General features: G+C 60.3%; 1 protein-coding gene across 1 annotated transcript; it reads right to left on the bottom strand.

Annotated features, from left to right (window-relative positions):
• Positions 1-1,034: 1,034 nt before the first annotated feature.
• SKOR1 (SKI family transcriptional corepressor 1) lies at positions 1,035-14,527 on the bottom strand. The gene is made up of 7 exons (XM_063142667.1): positions 12,479-14,527; positions 10,384-10,486; positions 5,271-5,342; positions 3,896-3,970; positions 2,867-2,941; positions 2,369-2,434; positions 1,035-1,383 (listed from the first exon to the last, which is right to left on the bottom strand). Exons 1-7 carry the CDS (start codon positions 14,525-14,527, stop codon positions 1,286-1,288), a joined length of 2,538 nt encoding a protein of 845 aa, XP_062998737.1. The 3' UTR covers positions 1,035-1,285.
• Positions 14,528-22,845: the final 8,318 nt, after the last annotated feature.

Below are 22,845 nucleotides of genomic sequence, written 5' to 3'. Positions count from 1 at the left end.
CCCTTTGTTCTCGCTTAAAATGGGAGCGCAGGAAAGGGCGGGGGTGGAGGTGGGGGCGTGGGAAGGCTTGTGAACGTCTGAAGCAGCCGACTCCCGCGTCTGGCCCCATCGAGCCATTCCGGCCAGTAGGATGCCCCCCACCCCGCCCCACCCCCGCCCTCGCCCCAGCTCAAGCAGAGCCCGCTCAAACTGGAGCTGGGACGGTCCTCCCTCCTGCTTAGCTGGGGCTCCACTTCCACACGACTTTCCACCCGCGTGTCGGACTACGCCTTCGCCGCGCGGATTCGGTTTCGGACAAGGCGCAGCAGCCGGAGAGGCTTTGCCTGCAGCAGCCAAGCGGCGCCGGCCGCATGAACCGGTAGTGGGCTGGCTTGTTTTTAAACTTTTATTTTATTCATCTCTCTGTTGGGAAAGGCCAGCCGCTTCGGCCGCCCCAGAGCCTCGATCCCGGCGTCGCCCCGGGGGACGAAACTCCGCGCCGGCCAGGCGGCTCCTGGAAGTTCGTGGAGTTGTTTCAAAGTCGGATTTTATTAAAGAAGAATCAAACGAAAGGACGGAAGGAGGAATAACGGCCACCGGACAGGGGGCGGCCGTTTGCTCCAGGAGCCGCCCCCCCCCCAGTCCCGGTCCCGGTCCCGAAGGCGGCGTGTCGGGCGCGGGCCCTGGGGACGCCCGGGGCCCGTTAAAGTGCTGTTCGACATCAACCGTGTACAAGCGATGGGGTCGGGGGGGTGGGGTCGGAGAGGCCGCATCGAGAGCCCGGGGAAGGAAGCAAGCGCCCAGAGCGAGACGCCCCCGCGGCGGGACCAGGAGGGCGCCCGAGGGAGCCATTGCACGTCGCCCCGTGGGGGGCCCTGGCCGCCCCCTCCCAGGCTGAGCGAGGGGGAGGCGGGCGCCCGAGGGGAAGGGGGCCGGCGGGGGGCAGCGCGGGGCGCGCGGCGGCGCACCACCCTCGAGGCAGGGGGCCTGGCCGCCTCCCTGCCCGCCCCCCCCCCATCCATCCAGCGGCTCTCCTCCCTCTCGGAGGTCTTTGCATCTGCTGGCGGTCCCGATCCGATCGGCGGAGCCATCCGACGCAGCTTCTATTTACACGGCAGGGAAAGGGGCGCGCCGCTCGCTCCGGGTTCCCGCTTTTGTCTGCCATATATACACGTGTCTCCTTTAGATTCCCACATGGCTTGTGTCTTGCGGGCGCTCCTGCCCTGTCCAGGATTTTTTTGGGGGGGGCTCTGTGACCCGCACCCCTCCAGCAGCAGCGACGGCTTCGGCCCAGACCTTCGGGGGCTCACTGGGGCAGCAAGGGGGGCTTGAAGGAGCAGTTGCCCGTGCAGTGGCGGGGGGTCAGCATTTTGCAGGAGAAGTGATGCAGCGCGTCGTGTGCCTCTGTGGGGCGACAAAAAGACAGGCGTCAAAGCGGCAAATACAGCCCCCCCGGCCCCCGCCTCTCCCCGAGAGCCCCACTCCGGCGGCAAGGGCTGGGGGCGATGCCCATCCCAGAGGGCGGCAACGGAGCGCGCAGGAAGCCCCCAGCACCCCTCTTCATAAAGGATCTCCGGCGAGAGCCAGTCAGGGCAGAACCCTTGGGGGAAATCCGCCGGGCCCCCTTTGTCAACCGGCGCGCCACCCCCTCCCTCCCTCCGGCTTTTCCAGCCTGGCTTGGCCACGCCTGGCGCAGCCCGCCAACCTGGCGCCCTGGGACCGGCCTCCGCCCAGGCCAAGGCCATGGCCCGAAGGGCGTGGTGGCTCCGAGTCCGGTGGGGCTGGGATTCCATTCTGGGCTTCGCCATGGCCAGCCAGGGCTCTAAAGGCGCTGTCCAAGGTGCTGAGGCCCAAGCCAGCCAGCTCCCCCCAACTGGATAGCACCTGGGAGAGCTCCTCTAGAGTGCTGGTTGATTCTGACTGAAACCCAGAATGGAATCGCAGCCCCGCTGAAATCGGGGCCACCAGCCTCCACTGGTCAAGAGGGATGCTTTAGGGTGGATTCCTGCATTGAGCAGGGGGGTGGACTCGATGGCCTTGTAGGCCCCTTCCAACTCTGCTATTCTATGATTCTAGGGAAGGGCGCCTCAGGAGCACCCCCACCCCACCCCCACCCCGATGCGTGCGCGAGCCCCCAGGGCTGCCTTGGGAGGCCCGGGACTCGGAGGTGGCCAACAGGCGCAGCAGGCTCTGCTGGGCCCAGCCTGCCGCACCCACCGGGGAGAGGCGCTCGGTCCTCCCGCCTGCTGCAAGCGCCCCCGCAGAGCCACGGGCGATGCTGCTAATCGAACGTGAACATCTGGAGAGCTTGGCCAGGGCCTCCCTATCCCCCGGCCCGGCCCGCCCCGGCCCGCCCCGCCCCGGCCCCTTCCTCTCCGGACCAACCGACCTTTTAGCTTCTGCTGAATGGCGTAGCGCGCTTTCCTCTCCTGGTCCAGTTCATTGCACAGAGTATCTGGAAAGCAAGCGGGAGAGGTTGGGGCTTTTTTCGGGGGTGGGGGTGGGGGGAGGGGAGAAAGAATCTACCAAACCCCCCCCCCCCGCCCCGACTTTCAGCATCCAAAGGCAAAAGCACCACCCGCCCTTCCTCGAGGAGGAAGGGCGGGTGGTGCTTTTGCATCGCGGGGCGAGCGGAGGCCGGGCGGGAGCGGGCTTCCTCGGGAAGAGGCCGAGGCTTTTTGGACTGGGGGGGGAGGTTCTTTGCCGGGGGGGGGCTCGTTTCGTTCCGTTCCGTTCGTCGAGGAGTAGCCAGCGGGGCGGTCCCGGGGGCTGCGCCTGGGCCGCGTGGGCCCGCTGGCCGTCAGGGCTCGGCTAATTCTGGGATGCAAAGCGGAGGGGGGTGCGGGGGGGGGAGAGAGGGAGCTACCCCCTCCGGGCAGGCGCTCACCCCGCACGATCTGCAGCTGCTGCACCATCTCCTCGCGGTACGAGAGCTCCCGCTTCATCTGGTCCTGGAAGTTATCTGCGGGGGTTCAAAGGCAGCGTTCAGGGCAGCTCCGCTGCACCCCCGGGAGGCGCCCCGGCGGGGAACTCGGGCACGGAAGCCCAGCGATTTCTACACCCACCCACCCGGCGGCGGCGGCCTCGCGGAAGGGTTGGGGCCCGGGGCAGTCCGGGTTCCTGCTGGCTCTGCCTGCGCAAGCTGCGGTGGCCACGGGCTAAAGAGCTGGGGGGGGGGGGAAGACCCTGGCGCCTCCCTTCCAAGGCCCGGGCAAGGGTCAGTGGCCCTCTCGCCCCCTCCCCATGGGTCGCCCTTTGGCCGCGACCTCGGCCGCCTGCGCTCTTGGAAAGCGGCAGGAAGGCGGCAGGAGGGGAGGGCAGGCGGGCCGCGAGCGCGAGTCCGCAAAGAGGGGCGCCCGTGCCCCCCCCCGCAGCCCCCTCCCCCAGGAATCTGACCAGTTGCTTGGGCGTAAAGGCGGCGGCGGTGGCTTTCCAGGGCGCGCTCTCGGGTGTCATGGGGGCCCTCCTGGCCACACTGACTGATTCATTTTACTTATTTATTTTATTTAAAGCATTTTTATAGCGCCGCCTCACCATTTCTGGCGTCCAGGCGCTTTACAATAACATCTAAAACCATTCCATTACTTGGGGTTGTTTACTTGGGGGTAAGCCGCTCTGAACTCCGGGGGGCTTACTCTGAGCAAACCTGCCTGGGGTTACGCGAATGCCCTGGAAAGGGGGCGCTCAGACGTCCTCTTGCCTACCCCACCCCACCCCGGCAGCTCCGGGGAGAGCGAGCGGCATTTCCAGCAGCCCTTCGAGGCCCCGCGTCGCCGCCGAGATCGCCTTTCAGCCGCACGGCTCTGAACGGCAGCGCCCGGCCGGGGCAAAGTGGATGTCCGGCCCTTGGGGAAATGACGCCCCCTCCCTTCCATCCCCCCCTATTCCAGCGCGCGCGCGAGCGAGCGAGAGCTACCTTTGAGACTTTGGAATTCGCGCTCCAGCTTCTTCCGCACCTCCATCTGCTCCAGGAGGAGTTTTTGCAACTCATCTGTTAGAAAGAGAAGCTCTTGGGGTGAGCCGGGCGGGGGCAGGGTGGGGGGAGAATGCCAGTCTGCTCACGGCGGCTGCCCCCTCCCGCGCGGGGAGCCAGCCAAGCCCGGAACCGCCCGGTCCCGGCGCACGCGGGGGTGGGGGTGGGGGGCGTCGCTTTGCCTCCCCTCGGGAAGAACGCCACGGGCCCAGGAACGGCGGCGGCTCTTCTCAAAGACGTATAACGGCTGGGGGTCATGGGAGTTGTAGTGCAACACAAGCCAGGTTGGGGAAAGCTGCCCTGCTTCCAGGACTGACCAGGCAAGCCTGATGCACGTTCGCGCCGAAGGAAGGGCCGCCGGGTCGGTCCAGTGGGGCTTCGCGCACGGGGAAGGGATGCAGAGGATCGCGGCCTCGGGGGGGGGGGAGGGGGGGAAACGCAGCTTCCAAACCGAGCGGGGGGAGGGGGGAGTGCAGAACACGTCGTCTCCCCTGCTTTGAAACTTGCTTCTTGTTGTTTTGTTATTATTTGCGTTAATTGTTGTTGTTTTGTTGTTGTTATTGATGATGATGATGATGATGATGATGATGATGATGATGATGAGAATAGCCTCCCCCATTTTAGGGGCAGAGGTGAATTATGCCACCTTTACCCCCTAAAAAGCCACGGGCAGCCGGGCAGCCTCCAGCAGCTGAACGGTGCCCGTGCGTTGGGAGGGCCGGGGGCGCAGCTGCGCCTCGGTTCACCGACATGAAGGCCTCAGGCGGGGGGGGTGCGGGTTGCGGGTTGCGGGAGGGAATGAAGCGCGGGCGTGAAGCGCAGGGCGGCGCCGGGGCGGGGGGCACGGACTCCCGGGACCGAAGGGCTGTGGACAACTTTCGGGCAGGGGCTACAGAGGCCAAGAGGCAGGGGGACCGCAGTCAAGGGCGCGCGGGCGGCTGTGGACCGGCAGACAGGAGTTTTAGAACCGGGGCAGCGCCTACCCTGCTGCTTTATAACGGTTTGGAACAGTTTTGACAACTGTTCGGCCTCAGGACACCCGCCACACCGTTTTCCAATGGTATTCAAAGTGTTCTATCCTGCTTGGTGCAGATCTGGATGGCTTTTTATATAACAGGGAAGCTGTTACCCCCTTTGTGAAAGCGGCAGCAGAACCGTCACCGTCCGGGCGATCGTACCTGTAGTTGGTGTTTGACTGATGGCGCCTGGGCACACTCACTTCCTTGCACACGCGACACCCCCACCCCCACCCCACCCCACTTCGCTCGCCCCCTCCCGTGTGCAGCCCCAACCCAACACCCCCGCAAGGCACCCTTACCTCTTGCCAGGTGGCCGAGGTCTTTTTCCCCCAGTGGCGTCCCGGTGACATCGATGCTGACCACCTCCTCACCTGTACCCGGAAAAGAAGGGCAGAGGGTCAAAGTCCGGACCTCGCTGGCATCAGGCAGCCGGTTCTGCCCCCACTTCCTCCACGGGCAGAGGAGGCGGCCAATGGACCCACACACACTTCCCCAGCCCCACATGAGAGAGGAACAATCCAGCTTGCAGGAGGCTGAAGAAGAAAACTAGAGAAACGGGCCCCCCCTCCCAATATAAACTGTGTATATAAAGCATCGTCTGCTGATCTGTAAAAGGGCTGGATCACACCGGATGGTTCATCAGTCGATAGCTACAACCTTAAGGGATGACATACACGTGTGAACGGATCTAATGTGATCACTGATTTAACAGCACAAATAGAACTTGGATCGTCTTTGGCTGACGGTTTAACAAATTGTTTTAGATTTATGTTGCCCGCGTGTGTTCCTCTGTTTATATCGTTTTGCCAAAAACAAAAGGAGGCGGGCGTCCAAGCCAAAAGGAGAAACGGGTTCTCAGCATGCAAATAATATCGTTTTATTATATAGCGTATGCTTTGCGGATCTAGGAAGTTCAATTTTAATGCAGTTGAGTCATTATAAGTCAATCCCCTACTACCACCACCAGCAGACACATACGCACCTATCTACTTTGTGTCTACTATTTTGCCACCTGCGATTGTAATTCATGACATCCGTCTGTGTTTTTAAATCTTCAAAAAGAGACTGCTCAAAGCTTTTGCCAGCCCAGTTCAGACACACCAGAAAACGGAACCTCCACTAAAGGTGGTTTAATTTGATCATGGACTTTGTGGAAATAAATTATTTGCATCTTGAGAACCCGTTTCTCCTTTTTTTTTTCTATATGGTTTTGCCATCTAAAGTATTCTGTATATAGGCAGGATATTAACTGAAATGATGATGATGATGATGATGATGATGTAAATGTCTTTCTTGTGGTTCGTTGTATAATGTCTTAATGTTTTTTTAATTTTTGTGAACTGCCCAGAGAGCTTTGGCTCTGGGACGGTATAGAAATGTAAGATGCATGAGCGAATGAATGAAATGGGCTTTCCTTTCACCTCACATAACCTCAAGCGCTCCGCTTTCCTAAGGAGCCAGTTCACACATTTCTTGGCCAATTAGTCAATGTTCAGTGTTCACATGCAGAGCAATCGAGTTACGCACAAACACGCAGGTGTAAACCAAGTTTTCCTTAGCATTGCCATTACTTCCCGATACAACACCCGTTTGCAAGAAACGAACATCTCCTCTGTGTCCTTCTGGGAGCATCTTTCTTTCTTTCTTTTATTCATGAACTGCCACTGTGCCTGTATCACCATCTACCCCATGTGTGTTCTGTTTTTATTTCCAACGTAACAGGATCACAGAGTATGAACCATAGGATTTAAAAAGTTCGGCATGAACCTGACACTACTGGGATGGAGTCCCTCATCTAATGAACAGACTCTTTCTTCCTCGTCTGTAAAATGGGAATAAGGTCAGGTAGTCAGGTCAAAACGTATTACGGATTTCTAAATTAAAAAGGTCCTCCGAGAAGGATGTGTCTGTAGGGTGACCCTATGAAAAGAAGGACAGTGCTCCTGTATCTTTAACAGTTGTATTGAAAAGGGAATTTCAGCAGGTGCCATTTGTATAAATGGGGAACCTGGTGAAATTCCCTCTTCATCACAACAGTTAAAGCTGCAGGTGCCCTGCCCTCTTTTAAATCTGGTCACAGTATAGCTGCAGTATAGCTCCTGCAGCTTTAACTGTTGTGATGAAGAGGAAATTTCACCTGGTGTGACATGCATATAAATGACACCTGCTGAAATTCCCTTTTCTATACAATTGTTAAAGATACAGGAGCCCTGCCCTCCTTTCCATATGGTCACCCTAGTGTCTGCTTATGTCCAAACTACACACCAAATAATGATATGCACGTGTGAATGGCCTATCACAGGTATAAGCACTAAAACCAGGATTACAATATTGTCTTAAATGCAAAGCTTTTCTTTTGACAGTCAATTTACACGTCCAGCAAAATGTCAATAAGTGTACAGTGACCAAAACACGAGAAATAATAATAATAAAAAAAACAAGAGTTCTATGGCATCTTAAAGACCAACGCATTTATTCTGGCATAAGATTTGTTAGTCTTTAAGGTGCCCCAAGACTCCTTTTGTAACACGGCTATTTCATAGAATCAAATAATCATAGAACAGCAGGGTTGGAAGGGACCTACAAGGCCATTTCTCTGGGGGGTGAAAGGAACTCAAGTGAACTCCATTCCTGCCTGAAACGGGGCACAGCTTAGGTGACTCCCAGTTTGTCTGCCCCTCTCTGGCAATACCATCCCATCATTTTCTGCTTGTTCAAAAAAGAAGCCCCACTAGCCCAATAGGGCTTACTCCCCAAATCAGTGTCAGCGCCTTTAGTTAAGACTGCTGCAGCCTACAAGAGAGTTGCCCAGCAGAAAGCCCCATTGAACTGAGCGGGACTTACTTCTGAGTAAACCTGACATCGGTCCATGAGAGGATGAAGGAATTACCCTCTACTGCATTAACTACAGATCTAATTTAAGGCAGGAGATTTGATTTGCTCCAAGAGCCGCCGAATAACGAAACGGGCCTTTCCACAGCTGTTTGGTGTGTAAAATTTATCACTGAAATTACAGAACAGCCTGGATGGTGCAGAAAGAAACCCAGCGATTCAAGGCTTGCCCACTGTAAGGAGGGCTTGACTTGTAGTAACTCCTCACACACGCTTCAATATTTCTTTAGCCTATGCTGTCAGGCCAGCCTTCTTGGCCACTCTCCAGATGTGTTGGAGGACAACCGGGCTGACTCATGGATAATGGGGGGGGGGGGAGTTGTAGTTTAATACCTCTGTAGGCCACCAGTATGGGGAGGAGCCCGTTCCTGGGGTTTCAAATTGTGTATGGGGAAGATTTCGTCTTCTTTTAAATGGAGGAAGTGCTTTTTATTATTTAACTCTCGGCCAAATAAATTAAATTTCAAAAAGGTGAAATTGTGTTAAGGTCTCTCTTTTCTCTTTTCCTCTCTCTTGCCCCCTGCTTTCTTTCACATTCTCTGTTCTCAGTTCTACTGTTTGGGAGTAAAAACTTTAATCTGTGGTTTCAGAGGAAAACCAGGAGGAGCCGCCCACCCAGCGGCTACAGCTTCACAGACGCGCGCAGTTGCATTGGCATGCAGCGGGGTCCCATCTGGAACTGGCTTCCAAGGGGTGCTTAGACCCGCAGTCCTGGCACTGGGATGCTTTTATAGCTTTTCACCCCCAACTGTATAGCCTAAGTAGCAGAGGCTGCCAGCAACGATTTTGGTGGGACTGGGGATTCCATTGTGATTTCAGTCAGAGCCAGGCAGGTGGCTAAAGGAACTATCCAAGGTGCTGAAACCATTTCAGATAGTTCCTTTAGAGTTCTGGCTAGTTCTGACTAAAAGCCAGAATGGAATCACAACCTCCCCTAAATTGAAGCCACCAGCCATTTGCTGGGAAAGTAAGAGAGTTGTTTCACTGGAACTTAGTTCCCAATAAAAATGCATTCTCCCCCCTCCCCCTTTAGGAGAACACGCGTAAACATCTGCTAAGGTTTCACCAGCCACCTAAAAACAGAGATTGGCGTACAGGAGTTCAGTAAAACCTCTGGCTAGAATATTAGTCATAGCAGAAGAGGTGGGAGCCTCCTCTACCTTGATATTCATCTTGTCCTAATCTTGTTGTTGTTTTCGGGGCTGTATCACACCAGATGTCCCTCCACATCCAGGTGATGCATCATTCCCTAACAATCGGCATCCAGAAATGCTTCTATTCTGTCCCCACCACCACCACCTTCAAGTGACCAGGAATGTGGGACTCTCTTATTTCAAGCAAGACAAAAAAAGGACCTCCTACTCCTGGGGAAGCCTCCTTGGAGATAGCAAATGATGCCCACAGAGGGTCGCCTTGGATTTAACTGCTGGAGACCTGACACTTCAACGATGCAACAGAAACTGGGTGGAACAGCCTTCCCTACCGGCTGCCCTCCAGGTGGCTTTTTCACTACAATTCCCATCCGTCCCAGCCAGCTTGGTCAATGGTTAGGGATGCTGAGAGTTGTAGTGCCAGACATCTGGAGGCACCCAAAGTGGGGCAGGGATCTCCTGCCCCCCACTTCCTGAGAGCCCTGCCCTTGCCTTCTGCTGCTTTTCGAGTCCGCCCACCCTCCTGCAGGGCGATGGGCACCTTTGTTCAGGGTGGGGTGCAACACACACACACGCGCCATCATGTTACCTCGGTCGGCGTGAGCTGGGCTGGCCTGAGAGACGCTCCTTTGGTTCTGATAGGATTTCTTGCTCTCCAAATCCTCAGCTGTCGAATGATTGTCTTCTTTATCTGGTTCTTAGAGCGAATAAACCGATTTTCAAGCACAAGCAACGAAAGTATGAGCCTGATATATCCTTAATTACATAATTAAGAACAAAGTCCTCGTTAAAGCCTTCTTAGGGGACAGCCTAATCGCCTCATGGAGGAAAGGCGCTTGCTGCTTCGGAGGCTTTTATCCCACCGCACCCCCACCCCACGCCCAGCCTCTTTCCTTCCCCAAGCAGTGCCCCAGCGGCCCCCACTCTGGGCTGGACAGCGCCTGCTGCCCCTTCGAGAAGCGGCGCCCTGGAAGGCGGCTGGCACAGAACTGGGGGAGCTGAGATGCATTTGTGTGGGGCAGTGGGGGGGGGGGAGCTCCTTTAGGGCAATGGCAACAACATCCCAAGAAGGGGCCTCTGCTTTTAGGTACTTTGGGAAAGTGGGCAACTGGGGAGGAGAATGGGCAATGCTGCCGCAAGTTGGCAGGTGGTCAGGGGGCTCTGATAGTAGCCCAGGAGGCCTCCATGTTTCTCTGCTCAAATACAGAAGGGTGACCCGTGTGTCTTGAGACCCCAAACAGCCAGTTCCTAAGAGGGCTGGAGGAAAATTGCGGGGGCTTTCATCCCCACCCCACCCGCAGCAGCACTGAGGCTGCAAGCTGTGTTTCGCCACCTCTCTCATTCTCGCTCGCTCTGTGTGTATCTTTACCATTCCTCTCCGGGGTGCAGAGGTACGCGGTGGTCGGGGGGACCATGGGGGCGCTGCTTTTGAGAGCTTGCGAGCAGTCCTCCCTGTCGAGGGCGGGGTACACCTGCAAAGGAAACAGCCAGAGCGGGCCGTGAGGATCGCCTTGGGCCAGATTTTCAGCAATCCCGTGGAAAGAGACCACCGCTGCCCCCCCCCCGCCCCAGAAAACTTGTCCTTTGGGGAGGAGGATCCTTTGTCAGGAGGTCCAAAAGCCCTCTCCGGCCGCTCAGAAGAAGCCCCCACTGCTGCACCTCCAGGGAAAAGGCGCCCTTCCAAGTCACCCTGGAACTGCAGAGCTGGTCAAAACCTGCATGGCCTCCACCCCGCCCCAGCCACTGCAGTCCGCCTGGGCAATAGACCTGTTGGAGCTTGTGTCCAAAGTGCCCTCGCAGGGCGGGAGCGGGGAAGGTTGGGTAGATTTAGGGATGTTGCTCGGGGGTGGGGGTGCGGTTTGGATCAAATCCATCGCAGGGCCCGTGGGGGAGGAGAGCGAGACCCACTCCCAGATATTGGGTTAAGAGTCCTTGAGTCCCGTTTGAAAAGCCCGGAGGCGCTCCGAAAAGCAGCCGTCGTCGCCAAAGGAGGGGAGGGGAAGGGAGGGGAGGGTCGAGGCCCGCAGCCTGTTGATCCCGGGTCATATGATCTTAGCTCGATTAGGCCTTCATCCCCTCCGCCCCCAGCATCGATTATTCTCCCGCCTGTCAGCTGCTGGGGGTGGGGGGGAGTGCGCGCTCGCGTGTGAGGCCAGACGTGCACCGCCTGGCTCCTGGCCCGCGCGCTTGGCGGCGGATCCCCGGCTGGCCTCCTGCGCACGCCTCCGGGCTCCCTTGGCGGCTTTTGGGGCTGGGATCTCCCGCTCCTGGGCTTCCTATCCGGACCGGGCTTGGGCCAAAGAGGGGAGCGAGGACTGGCGGCCTTCGCTCTGGCCACGGGCAAGGCCATTGCGGGCTGCGCCGCTGGCAGGCGCTGGAGCAGCCCGGTGAAAAGCCCTCGCAGCTGCCTGCTGGGCGCGGGGCGGGCGGGGGCAGGATCCGGGCCCCCGGGGAGGACCGCTTTGCTGCTGGCCGGCCGGCTGCAGGCCGTGCGGTGCAGGCCCGCGGCAGCCCCCGGGAGCTGTCCGTGGTGCTGAAGCCAGCCTCACACCGCGCACGTCAGAGGCAGCGGGCAGCCCGCAGGCCGCGGCGTGGGGGGGGGGGGTGAGCGGGGCCCGGTGGGGGAGGGGGCGACCCCCGGAATGTGGGGCACACGGGGCCGGAGTCGGGTTTTTTTTTACAGATGGGGTCCTTCTCCCGGCTCTGCATACCGCAGCACCAGGCGGGTTCGGGGTTGGGCGGACCTCCTGCGCGTGAAACTACACACCAAAGCGCAGGCTTAGGGAGGGCTTGCTGCTCGGCGCCCCTGACTTTGCGCTCTGGCTGGAGCGGGCAGGAGGGGCCTCGCAGGACCCGACCGCAGGGCAGGAATCTCAGCAGGCGCTCAAGAGGGAGGGGGGCTAGCGGTGGGCTCCCCTGGAGCCCCGCCTGCCCACGCCTGGTGTAGCCCCACCACCGCCTCTAAAACAGAGTGGCTACTCCTGGATCATGCTGGCAGGTGCCTTTAAGAGGGGGAAGAGCAAAGAGCTCCCCAAGCCTCCCTTCACAGCACCAGTGACCCTGGAAAAGGGACCCCCCTAAAGGGGCCCTACTGCCTCCTAAGAGCCCTTGCTGCCCCTTCCTGTCCCCTGGAGGGACCAGTGCCGCCCTCTGCTCTTCTCCAGAGGGGTCCCGGCCTTTCCCCAGCGCCCTGCTCTCTGAGCTCCGCAAGGCCTGGTGATGTGACTGTCAGCCTTTCCTTCTGCACTCGGCCTCCTGAACCAGCCCGGCTCTGCTTGCACGTTTCCAAGGCGCCTGGAGGGTGCCCCCGAACACCTCTGGACCCTCCCCCGAGGCGGACTACAGCGCAGGGCAGGCGGGGGGGGGGGGCGAGTGGAGGGCTTTCTCCAGCGAGTCCGAGAGCCAGGCGTGCAGGGCCGGGGCGCCTCTTGTCCCCCCCCCCGCTCCCCGTCCCCTCCTCGCACCTCGTAGCCGCCCCTGCTGCTGCTCCTTTCTGGGGGGCTTCCCGCCGGCTCCGCCGCCGCCTTCTCCACGGCCCTCTCGGCTGCTGCCAGGCCCGCGCCCGGGGCTGCCCGGGGCTCCTCCGGCTGGGGCGAGAGCAGCTGGGGCGGGGAGGCCTCCTCGGCCTGCTCCCGGGCCTCCCCGACGGGCGCCTCGTCGTTGTCGTCGTCCTCGTCCTCGGCGAAGCGGTGGGACTCCACGTCCACGTCGGGCTCGTCCACCGTGTCGTTGCCGGGCGAGAGCGAGCGGTAGCTGGAGCTGCCTTCGCTGAGGAAGTCGGGCGAGAGGTAGCCGGGGCAGCCGCCGCCACCGCCGCGGGGCCCCCCGCCGTAGGCCTCGCGCGTCCCGTACAGCTTGGCGATGCTCTCGGCGTCCTTCACCACGGGCCGGAAGGCCGACAGGTAGCTGCCTTTCCTGGGCAGCGGGGCCAGCAGCGCCTCGTCGCCCGAGCGCTCCTCCTCGCGGGCGCTGGAGCAGCGCTCGCCCTCGGCGGCGGCCCCTCCGGAGCCCGCGCCCTCCTGCGGGGTGGCGCTGCCGCGCTCGCTGCCCGACGGCTCCGAGCCCTCCAGCTCCACGTGGCCGTGGCCCCGCAGGCCCAGCGGCTCCACCGCGGCGGCTGCAGCCGCGGCCGCGGCGGCCACCACTACAGCCGTGGCGGCCGCTTTGGCCTGGCTCTGGGCAGGGTAGGGCGGCACCGGCAGGCTGCCCGAGGCCGGCCAGAACATGGGGAAGGGCGGGTAGACGCCGCTCTCCTTGGCCGAGGCGCCCGGTGGGGGCGGCGGCTGCTGCGGCGGGTGAGGGGGCGGAGGCGGCGGCCCCCAGAACATGCCCTGCGGCAGCCCGCCTGCCTTGCCCGGGTCGCCCGCGGCTCCCAAGGCGTCGTCCTGCTTCTTGGGGCACAGGCCGAAGGCGGCGGCCGGGAAGCCGTAGGGCGGCGGGAAGAGCGGCGGCGGCAGCTTCTGCAGCATGCCGAAGCCCTTGCTGGGCACCGGGATGACCGGGTAGCTGCGCACGGCGGCGGCGGCGGGCCCGTGCGCCCCCGCGGGCAGGCCCAGCGCCCCGACGCGCTCCCCGGGCTGCTCGTCGCCGCCGCAGCGCAGGCTCTTGTGCACGGGCGCCAGGTCGGCCGCGGCGGTGGAGGAGGAGGAGGGCGGCGGGTGCAGGGCGCTCTTGGCCGCGCCCCCGCCGCCGCCGCCCCCACCCCCGCCGTGCAGCGAGAAGGTCCGCTTGCGGGTGCCGCCGTTGAACATGGCCTTGACGTCCTCCCAGGCGTGGCTGAGGTCGTCGGTGGCCGTCTTGTCGCTGAGCTTGAGGTGGCGGCGCCACGAGTTGAAGTTGGCGGCGTCGGGCTGCGTGTACTTGGCGTCGGGCGTGCGGTGCGAGTGGAAGATGAACTTGTTGGGCGAGAAGTACATGCTGCAGTAGCTGCACTTGATGCACTTGGCGCGCGAGCTGTTGTAGCGCGCCGGGATGAAGCTGCCGCGCGAGCCCCAGGCGCACTCGTGCACCACGTCGAAGGCGAAGTTCTCGGGCAGCTTGGGCGGCTTGTGCTCGCCCAGGAAGGACTTGCACAGGCGCTCGGCCTCGCGCTTGGTGATCATGCCGCAGCGGCGCGACGAGATGGGCATGGCGCCGGCGCGGCGCAGGATCTCCAGCTGCACGGGCGTGCACTGCACGCAGGTGATGCCCAGCGCCACGCGCCGGTTGTGGATCTCATTGTAGCTGTAGTTCTTGAGCAGCGTGTTGGAGATCTGCGCCAGGCACAGGCGCTCCTGCCCGTCGATGACCAGCGACACGATGGGCACGCCGTACAGCGACGTCTCGCCCACCTGGTTGGGCTTCAGCGGGCTGGAGCCCGAGTAGGGCAGCTGCAGCTCCTGCTTGGAGTGGGGCGACGCCGACGAGGAAGACGCCGACGACGACGCCGACGAGGAGGAGGAGGAGGAGGAGCCAGAGTCGCGCCCAGTCCCCAGCTGACTGGCGGCGGCGGCGGCGGCGGCCAGCGACTCCATCGCCCCCCGACAGCCGAGCTCCTGCGGAGGGAAAAGCGGGAGGCACGCTCAGAGGCCGCGGCCGCGGAGGCAGGACGGACGGACGGCGCGGGGAGCGGCTGGGCCCCCTCCAGGCTCGGCTGCGGGGCAGAGCGGGGCCTCGCCCACCCCCCAGCCCTTCTGGGGTGCTGGCCTCTGGGGCGCCCCCCCCAAGCCGGCCCCTCCGCCCGCCCGCCATGTCGAAAGGCACCAAGCCCGGGGAAGTGGGGAGCCCGGGCCGCGGGTCCAGGGGCTTCAGGGGGACTCGTCGAGGGGCCAGGCAAAAATAAATTCAAAAATGGCGTTAAAATTAAAAAGGCGCAGCGGCCCAAGCGCCGAAGCCCCGGAACAGCCCAGGCAGGAGCCGCCAGGGCCGCCTCCGCCTCCGAGGGCTCCCGGGCGCCCCGCAGCAGCGCCTGCTGGGGGGGGGGGAGCGGCGAGAGGCGCCCCAGAGCGCCAGCGAACCTCCAGCTGCTTTGGAAGAGGGCCTGTTTGAAGCCACGACGGGAGAAATGCCCGATGTTCCAGCAGGAAGCGGGGCGGGGGGGGGGGCGGCGGGAGAGAGGATGCTTTGATTAGAACAGCCCGCAGTTGTATTTACACGTTAGAGGAGCGATCCAGCGAATCGGGAGCCAAAGTGCTGCCCGCTCCCGCGCTCCATGACCCGGCTGGGGCTTAAGGGAAAGGCTGGTTTAAATACACTCACCGCCTGTCTTAGCCCGAGCAGTAATCCTGCCCCAACATGGTGCCAGATGTATTTAACCCAAAACGCGGGAACCCTCTCGCTCACAAGCCGCCCCCCCGCCAAACCGAACCAGGAATAAAAATTAGGAAAATATCCAGAAGCTTCCAAACTACGCGGGGGGGGGGGGCGCGAAAAACCAGTCCAAGTTGCTTTCATCCCTTCACACACACCCCACCTCCGCCTCACTGGGATTCTGTAATTTCTAAATAGGGTTGATCGAATAGTCTTGGAAGTAGTTGAGCATCCGTGGAAAGTCTCCCCCGCACCCCCCGCACCCCCCCCCCGGTCGGTCCCCGCACCGCTTTTCCTAATGTCTTTACAGGAGATTAGGAACAAGGCCGATTACTTAACCGTGCCAGTTGAAGACTCCACCAGCACGTTAAAGAAAATAAAAAGGGGGGGGGAGGGGGAGCCGACCAGAAGGAAACCCTGAGCCAAGCGAATGCGCTTAGCTAAACAGGATCTCCACGGATTAAGTAAGAGGCTTTCGTTGTAATTACACAAAATAGTCCAAGCGATTGCTCCCCTCTAAAAGGTGAATACAAACTTCTCCTTCTCCTCCCCCACCTGCCTCAGATCTCTTTTCTATCACCTTCGAATCTCCCCCACCAAAATAATAATAATAATAATAATAATAATAATAACAATAATAATAATAATAATAATAATAATAATAATAATAATAATAATAATCAGCAGCCATCAGATTTTAACCGGAAAACTAATTTGAAAACAACAACAGCAGCACCGCCACCGCCACCAATACGGGCGTTCACGTACAAATTAATTACATTTCCCGACGGCCGGGATGCGCCAAGCCAGGACTCGCGTTTGGTTTTGCCTCCTTCCATTTACGGCCGGCTGAAAAAGGGACGCGCCGCGAGCAGCCCCGCTCCGCCCCGGCGTTTGCACGGGGAAACCGGCGCGGCGCCGCCCGCCAGGGGACGGCAGCGAAGCCCCGAGCGCCGGGGGAGCGCCGGTGGAGCGCCGGCCGGGCGGGCGGGCGGGGAGGGGGGAGCCGCTGGGCCCTGCCGGCCCCGCCGGGGAGGGGGCGAAGGGAGGCGGCCCGCTACCCCCCCCGGGGCCAGGGACGGGGCTTACCGTTGGTCCGGCCCGAGGCCAGCGAGCGAGCGAGCGGGGCAGCAGGAGCGCTACGCGCGGCGGCGGCGCCCGACTCCTCTGGCCGCCCGGACGCGGCGGCGGCGGAGTTTCATTGAGGGGCGTCGAGGCGGGCTGCTGCCCTTCGCCTCCGTCCTCCGGGTTGGAGCGGCAAGCGGGAGGCTGGCCACATGGCCGGGCGGAGGGAAGGAAGGGAGGGAAGGGCGGGCGGGAGGGGGAGGCAGGCAGGCGAGGAGGAGGCGAGGAGGAGGCGGGGGGGGGGGGAGGCAGGCAGGCAGAGGAGGCTCCCGAGCCTGAGTCGAAGGCGCCCTGCGAGCCTCCAGTGACAGCGGCGGGGCGCGGGAGGCAACACCCACTTAGCAGCAGCACCGACGTATTTGCACGAGGAGGTGCCGTCGGGACCGGGGCGCGCGTCAATCATCCGGCGGTGCCAGTCAATCAGGAGGCGGGCGGGCGGGCGGGCGGGCTGCGTGGAGGAAAAACAGATTGCTGGGGGGGGGGTGGCGGGGGAGGGGAGGGGAAAGAGGGGGAGGGGGAGGAGGAGGCGGCGGCAATCACGCCGGGCGAAGGAGCCGCCGGCGCCGAGCAGGTAAGCGGCGCGCTGCGGGCTGTCCCCCCTCTCCGCCAGGCCCGGCCGAGTCAGGTGCCTTGAAGGGCGGCATGGCGGGCGGAGGCAGGGGACCCCCCCACACACACACACACGCTCCACGCAGACGCGCCAGCCCTCGATCCCCCTCCCCCCGTCGCGGAGGGGGGGGCGGGGGCGCTTCGACCGGCTTTCCGAGCTCGCTGTACCTCGACGGGGACGGCTGGTTTTCTTAAAGGGAGGGGGGCGCGGTTGAGAGGTGGTGAAACTACGGGGCGAGGGACGATCCGGCGGCCGAGGCGGCCGATGGGGCTTCTGTCCCCCTCGGGTCCCGCGGCACTTCGTCAGGCCCAGCCGCCCAGCCTGCGCCGCTGCCTCTGCTGTGGCGCTGGCCGCGGTGCTGCAGCGCCTTGGAGAGCTCCGGACGGTCTCTGCCCCGCAACCCCGGCGTTGCCTTTTTGCCTTCCAGGTGGTTGGTAGGACCAAGGCCGCGCCGGGCCCCTCCCCCCCTCCCTCCCTTTCCCCCTCCTTTTTCTTCTTGCCCACACTTCTGATCTCTTCCTCTTCTGCCTCCTTTCCACACTCTGCCCTTCCCCCCACTTTCCCTTCCTACAAATGAGCCCTACAAAAAGGGAGGGGGCTCTCAACAACACTTCGCCCCCAAACGAATTCGTTGCTCTTTTGCAAATCTGGAGCAGATTTTCCCGGGACTTGACGCCCAGGGCTGTCAAGAGTTTGGCCAGGAAAAGGCTAATCCGGGGCAAGGCGGGGGCGGGAGGGGGTAATTCCGGATGGTTCTGCTTCTGTTCAGTGCTCAGGGCAGAACACACGTGCCCCCCCCTCTCCCCGCGAGGCCAAGGCGCTGATTTAGCTGGCAATATTCGCTGGCGGCGGATGCAACGAAAAAGATGCCCCATGAACTCTCCAGGAGCCGGTCCATGGGCAAACCGTCCCGTCCCGCGCTCAGGGGTGGGCGCACAGCGGGGCCGGCTCCGTGGGCCCCTCGCTTGAGAGGAGCTGGAGGGCCCGACCTTTCCCCAGACGGCCCAGACGCCGCCACAGCCCGGATCCGGCCATCCGCAGCGTGATGCGAGCAAACCCAACCGCCGGGAAGGCGGCGGCGGCGCTAAAAATCTCGCCTGATCAGTATTTAGAGCTTCTTCGCTCTTGTTTGCCGTTCAGGACATGTAAATAAGCAAGTAAAATATGTCTGCCTGTACATCCATAATGGACACCCCGCGGTTTAACTGGAAAAGTTTACGCGTGTTGGGAAGGGAGGGAGGGCGAGGAGAAAATAATTTGTCCTGCGGAAATTATCCTAAAATAATGCCCGCTGACATTATCTACATTTAAAAAGAAATCTGTCTAGCTGCATTTTGATGGATAGATGATAGATTGACTTATTCCCAAGGAACACTTTGCTAATATATATATATATATATATATATATATATATATATATATATATATATATATATAATAAACACCCACACACCCACACACACACATACATAATGTTTAATCTAGATTTTAATCTACGTGTATGGGAGGGCAGGGGACGCAACAGGAAATTTTCTAGAGCATTTCCATTTAAAGCCAAACAAAAACAAAAAACCGTTCTGCTTTCCTAAAAAAATTCCTAAAACAACTCCGTCCTGCTTTCTTAAAAACGAAACCATTCCCACCCTAAATTTGATTTGGATGAAATCGGCGGGACTTCCACTTCATTGGCTGTTCAGATAAGGTATCCCTGTTCAGATATCCGTGGGGCTACATTTCCCCCGGAATCAACACGCCCCCCCCCCGCTCCGAAGAAACTGGGTTTAACCAGGGGCCTGCAAAACATGCGCCGGGGGTGGGCAGGGCCCGTCTCAAATCAAGGCTAGCAGACACTGTGGTCAAAAAGGACGCAGGAAACCGTGCGGACACCGGGCCCCGAGCTGAGATCTTCATGCCGTTGTGGTTGTGACGGTTGTTATCATTTCTGATCAAACGCGTCTTTGTGGTTTCCTTTTGTGCCCCCCCCCCCCGCCTCCTCTCCCTCTTCCTTCACATGGAAATCTTTCGGGGGATTCCCCCTCCTCCAAACCAAAATAAATACATTGGAAAATGAAAATGAAAAGCCCCCCCCCCTCTCTTCTTTCCCCTTTCCTGGAGCTCCCATTCCTCAGGCTGTTTCTAAAAGCACCGTGGCATTAAGTGCTCTTAATGGCCGCGTTAATTAAACTGTAATTAATCATACTGTCCGGCCCCAAATTTGAGCAATTACACTAATCAAACAGAAGTTAATAACGGCCCAGGCTGGCGCCCTCGGGCGAGCGCTCGGCAGGAGCGGGCCCGGCCGGCGGCCGCCTGCGAGCAGCTTTCGCCCTTCGCCCGGCATATGGGCTCCATCTTCCAGCGCGCCTGGTCGCCAGGAAAGGCCGCCGCCGCCGCCGCCTGCTTGAGAGCGGATGTATCGCGACACGCACGTTGTCCTTGAGAGCAGGTTTGGGGGCATCGATCTCTTCCCAGGGAAACGTGGTCGTGGCGGCGGGGGCTGCCTTGGAAACGTCTCTTTCTTGAGAGGGCCGGACAGGAGGCCTTGGGGTCGGCAAGGGGGGGGCGACACTGGGAGAAAGACTCGCGGGGGGGGGCGGTCTTTGGGGCGAGTTTGGCTCGCTCAGGTGAGAGTTGGGACTCCCTTTCCGCAGCAGCGCACCTGGGGCGAGGAGGCGGGTTTGGGGCTGGCCCCCGGCCTCAGGCGGCGCCCCCCCCGCGCCCCCTCCCTCCAATCCCGCCCGCTCCTCCTCCCGGCCACCTCCGGGAGACAAAAGGTGAACTGGAAAATTCGCGAGGGCGCCTCGGTAACCCTGCCCGGCTCACCCCCGACGCGGCTCCCGTTTCCAGGAGCCGATGGCTCGCCGTAATTACAATGCGATTCGGTAATTATTCCTCGCCTTTTAATTATTTAAAGCAGACACACTGAATCCTACATTGTGACCAATAAATGTGGCCGCGCTGGACGGTGCCCCCCCGCCTGCCCCCCCCCCCGCCCGGCAGTTGCCTTTAATTAGACTTTGCTCTCGCCAGCGGAGCGAGCCCCTTCCTCGGGTCCCGAACCCCCCGCAAGCCTAGTCGCCTTCCCTCCCTCCCTCCCCCCCCACAAAAAAACAAATGTGTAGTTAAATATTTATTAGCCGTTATTATTGCTGCGCCGCCGAGCGCCGGGCCCGGCTGCCCGCCCTGGCGAGGAACTTCAAAAGATGAAGCCCTTTCATAAGATCTAGCCGGAGAGGGGGGCGGGGGGGGGGGCGCAGGCCGCCCCCCGCGGAGACAGCCGCTTTATGCATTATTTTAATATGATTTTTTTAAAGTCAAAAACGAGGCTTTCGGTATTAATTTGATGGAATGCTTATTTGATTTGAAATAAGGTGTGGGGGGGGGTTGTGGGATTTTTGTTTTGTTTTCTGTTTTGCTTGTTTGTTTCGTGTGTGTGTGTGTGGAATTTAAAAAAAAAATATTAGAATAATTCACAGGCCTGGATGGTATCATGAGCTGTTTGGGTTGAATATCTATGCAAAACAACAACAATAACAACAATATAAACGAGCGACACAGAAATTAAATATAATTTTAAATACTTACAAAGCGCCCTATTTAATCCGATTTCCCGTCCCTCCGCCCACCCCGCCGCGCCCCGCCCGCCCTTCGCCCCAGGGCTCTTAACCTCTGCAGAGCGGCTGATATTAGCCCCGTCTGTTAGCCCAGAGTGTCAATTGCAAAAGCAACCCCGAGAAGGGGCGGGGGCGGGGTGGGTGGGGGTGGGGAAGCGCCGAGGGAGGGAAAGTTTGCCCCCCCCCCGCGAGGGAAGTTGCTGTTGCTTCCTGACAGACGATCGAGTCGTCGGGGGGCCCCCGAAGTGTTCCAGGGAAAACAATTTAAAACCGTGGCGGTTCGTTTATTCCAGTGTTGCCCCGGGGTGGCACAGTCCGAAGAGTGGGGGGGGCAGTCTAACCTCTGGGTCGGATTTGGGGAGGGGGCAGAGGCAGGGCCACAGGCACCACGAGCCCCACTCTGGCTCTGTACTCACATTTAAAGGGAAACTCGCCAATCAACAACTCACCCAGATCAACCACGAAGCCCCCGACCCGCCCTTGAGCTACTCCGCTTGCGTGTCCGGAGCTTGGCTGAAGCGGTCGTGCGAACAGACCACTCTCGGCCTTTTGCGAAAGGGTGGCTCTCTGAGCTGCCCTTTGGGGTATCGCCAGGAGGCGAGGAAAAGAAAATGGAAAGATCGATCGATCGGAGCATCTCGCCTCCCACGTCCCAAAGGCCCGGGCGCCCCGCGCTCGCCCTGTTCAAGACCTCGCCACCATCGGCAGACCAGCACGTCCCAGACGCGAGTCACGGACCCGCCACGGCCGCCTTGCCAGTCGGCCAACCTCGGCTGGGCGAGCCGGCCGGGCTGCAGGCGGAGCGAGAGGGAACCGGCCCAGGCGCCTGCCCCGCTTCCTGGGGCCGCACTGTGGGGGTCGGGGGCCGTCCGATCCCAGAGGCTCCGAGTGAGCAGCCGTAGAGCGAGCGGGAGGCCGGGCCCAAGCCGCGCCGGCTGGCCCGCTCTCCTTCGCCGCCTCGCCCGGCGACGCGCTGTCCCAGGTGCTGAAGCGAGCCCTGCCCGGAGCCCCTGCGACCGGCCTCGGGGGTCCAGCACCTGGGACAGCGCCGGTGCCATTCCCCCCCGTCGCAGCAGGAGGCGCTGTCCCACGGGCCCACCGGCCTATAACGCCACCCAGTCCTGCGGGGGGGGGGGGTGCGGAGGGCGCCGGATGGGCCAGGTGAAGGGCCCTGGATCCCTTCCCCCCTCCCTCTAAGAAAGGAAAATACACCCTCTCTCTATACACACACACACACACGTGTTTTCTCACCAAAGGGGCAAACAGGGACAGGCACTGGCCAGTCACATCGCCAGCCTTCTCAGGCGTACCCCCGCCCCAATCCTGTGCCTTACACAGGAATTTAGAGGAAAGGAAGTTTGGGGGCAACACAGAATCCAGGACTCGTGTTCTGCTACTGCCCCTCGCCAACCAAACCCGACAAATATTCCCTGCTTAGGGAGGGCTTGGAGCGGATCGGTGGGCTGTGCTTTAGCACTGGCTTGTCTTCCCCCCCACCATTGCTAAAGCGCAGGCTGCAATGAACTTATTCCTAATTCTCTTTCAGAATTATGAGGGGGAGGGAGGAGAGCAAATGTGTTGGGGGGGGCGGGCGAAGGTGGAACATGAAGACAAGTAAGGACTGTTCAGGACCTTTCTTGTAACCTTCCCGCACCTGAGGTCCCAGATTTCTATCCAGGGAAAGCCAAACACCACAGCCAAGGAGTGGGAACCTGTTGGCCTGATTAGCACAGGATCGGGGCCCAGCCGTATGACCCTCTTCCCTGCCTCCAGCCCGAGCACAGAGGAGGGGGAGGGGGCATAGGAAGGTGTCCGCTCCCCGCTTTCGTTTCATTGCTTCTCTTAAGCTCCTTGCTATCCCATATCTTTTAACAGTTGAATTAACTGCAGTTTTTTTTGTCAGTTAATTAGGTTTAATTTACATAATTAGTACAGTATAAAGAGTATTGGGGATAATCAGGAGGTACGTCTCACTTACTGTGTAAACACGGATTTGGAATTAAAAATCAGATGTAATTAAGGCGTGTGCGCGCACGTGCGTGTGTGTTGGGTTTAATTGTAACAATTTCTAATTAAAACTCAATGATCACCCAATGCAAAGGGTTGGGGAGGGGGTGGATATACATTTGGAGAGGGGAAGAGTTGGTTGCGGAGATGGTGAAATTCTCCAAATTTACATCTTGTTTTGAAATGT

The sequence above is a fragment of the Elgaria multicarinata genome, chromosome 16 (genome assembly GCF_023053635.1).
Source record: "Elgaria multicarinata webbii isolate HBS135686 ecotype San Diego chromosome 16, rElgMul1.1.pri, whole genome shotgun sequence".
NCBI lineage: Eukaryota > Metazoa > Chordata > Lepidosauria > Squamata > Anguidae > Elgaria > Elgaria multicarinata.
The sequence above is the reverse complement of the archived record's forward strand: the minus strand, read 5'-3'. Positions and strand labels throughout refer to the sequence as shown.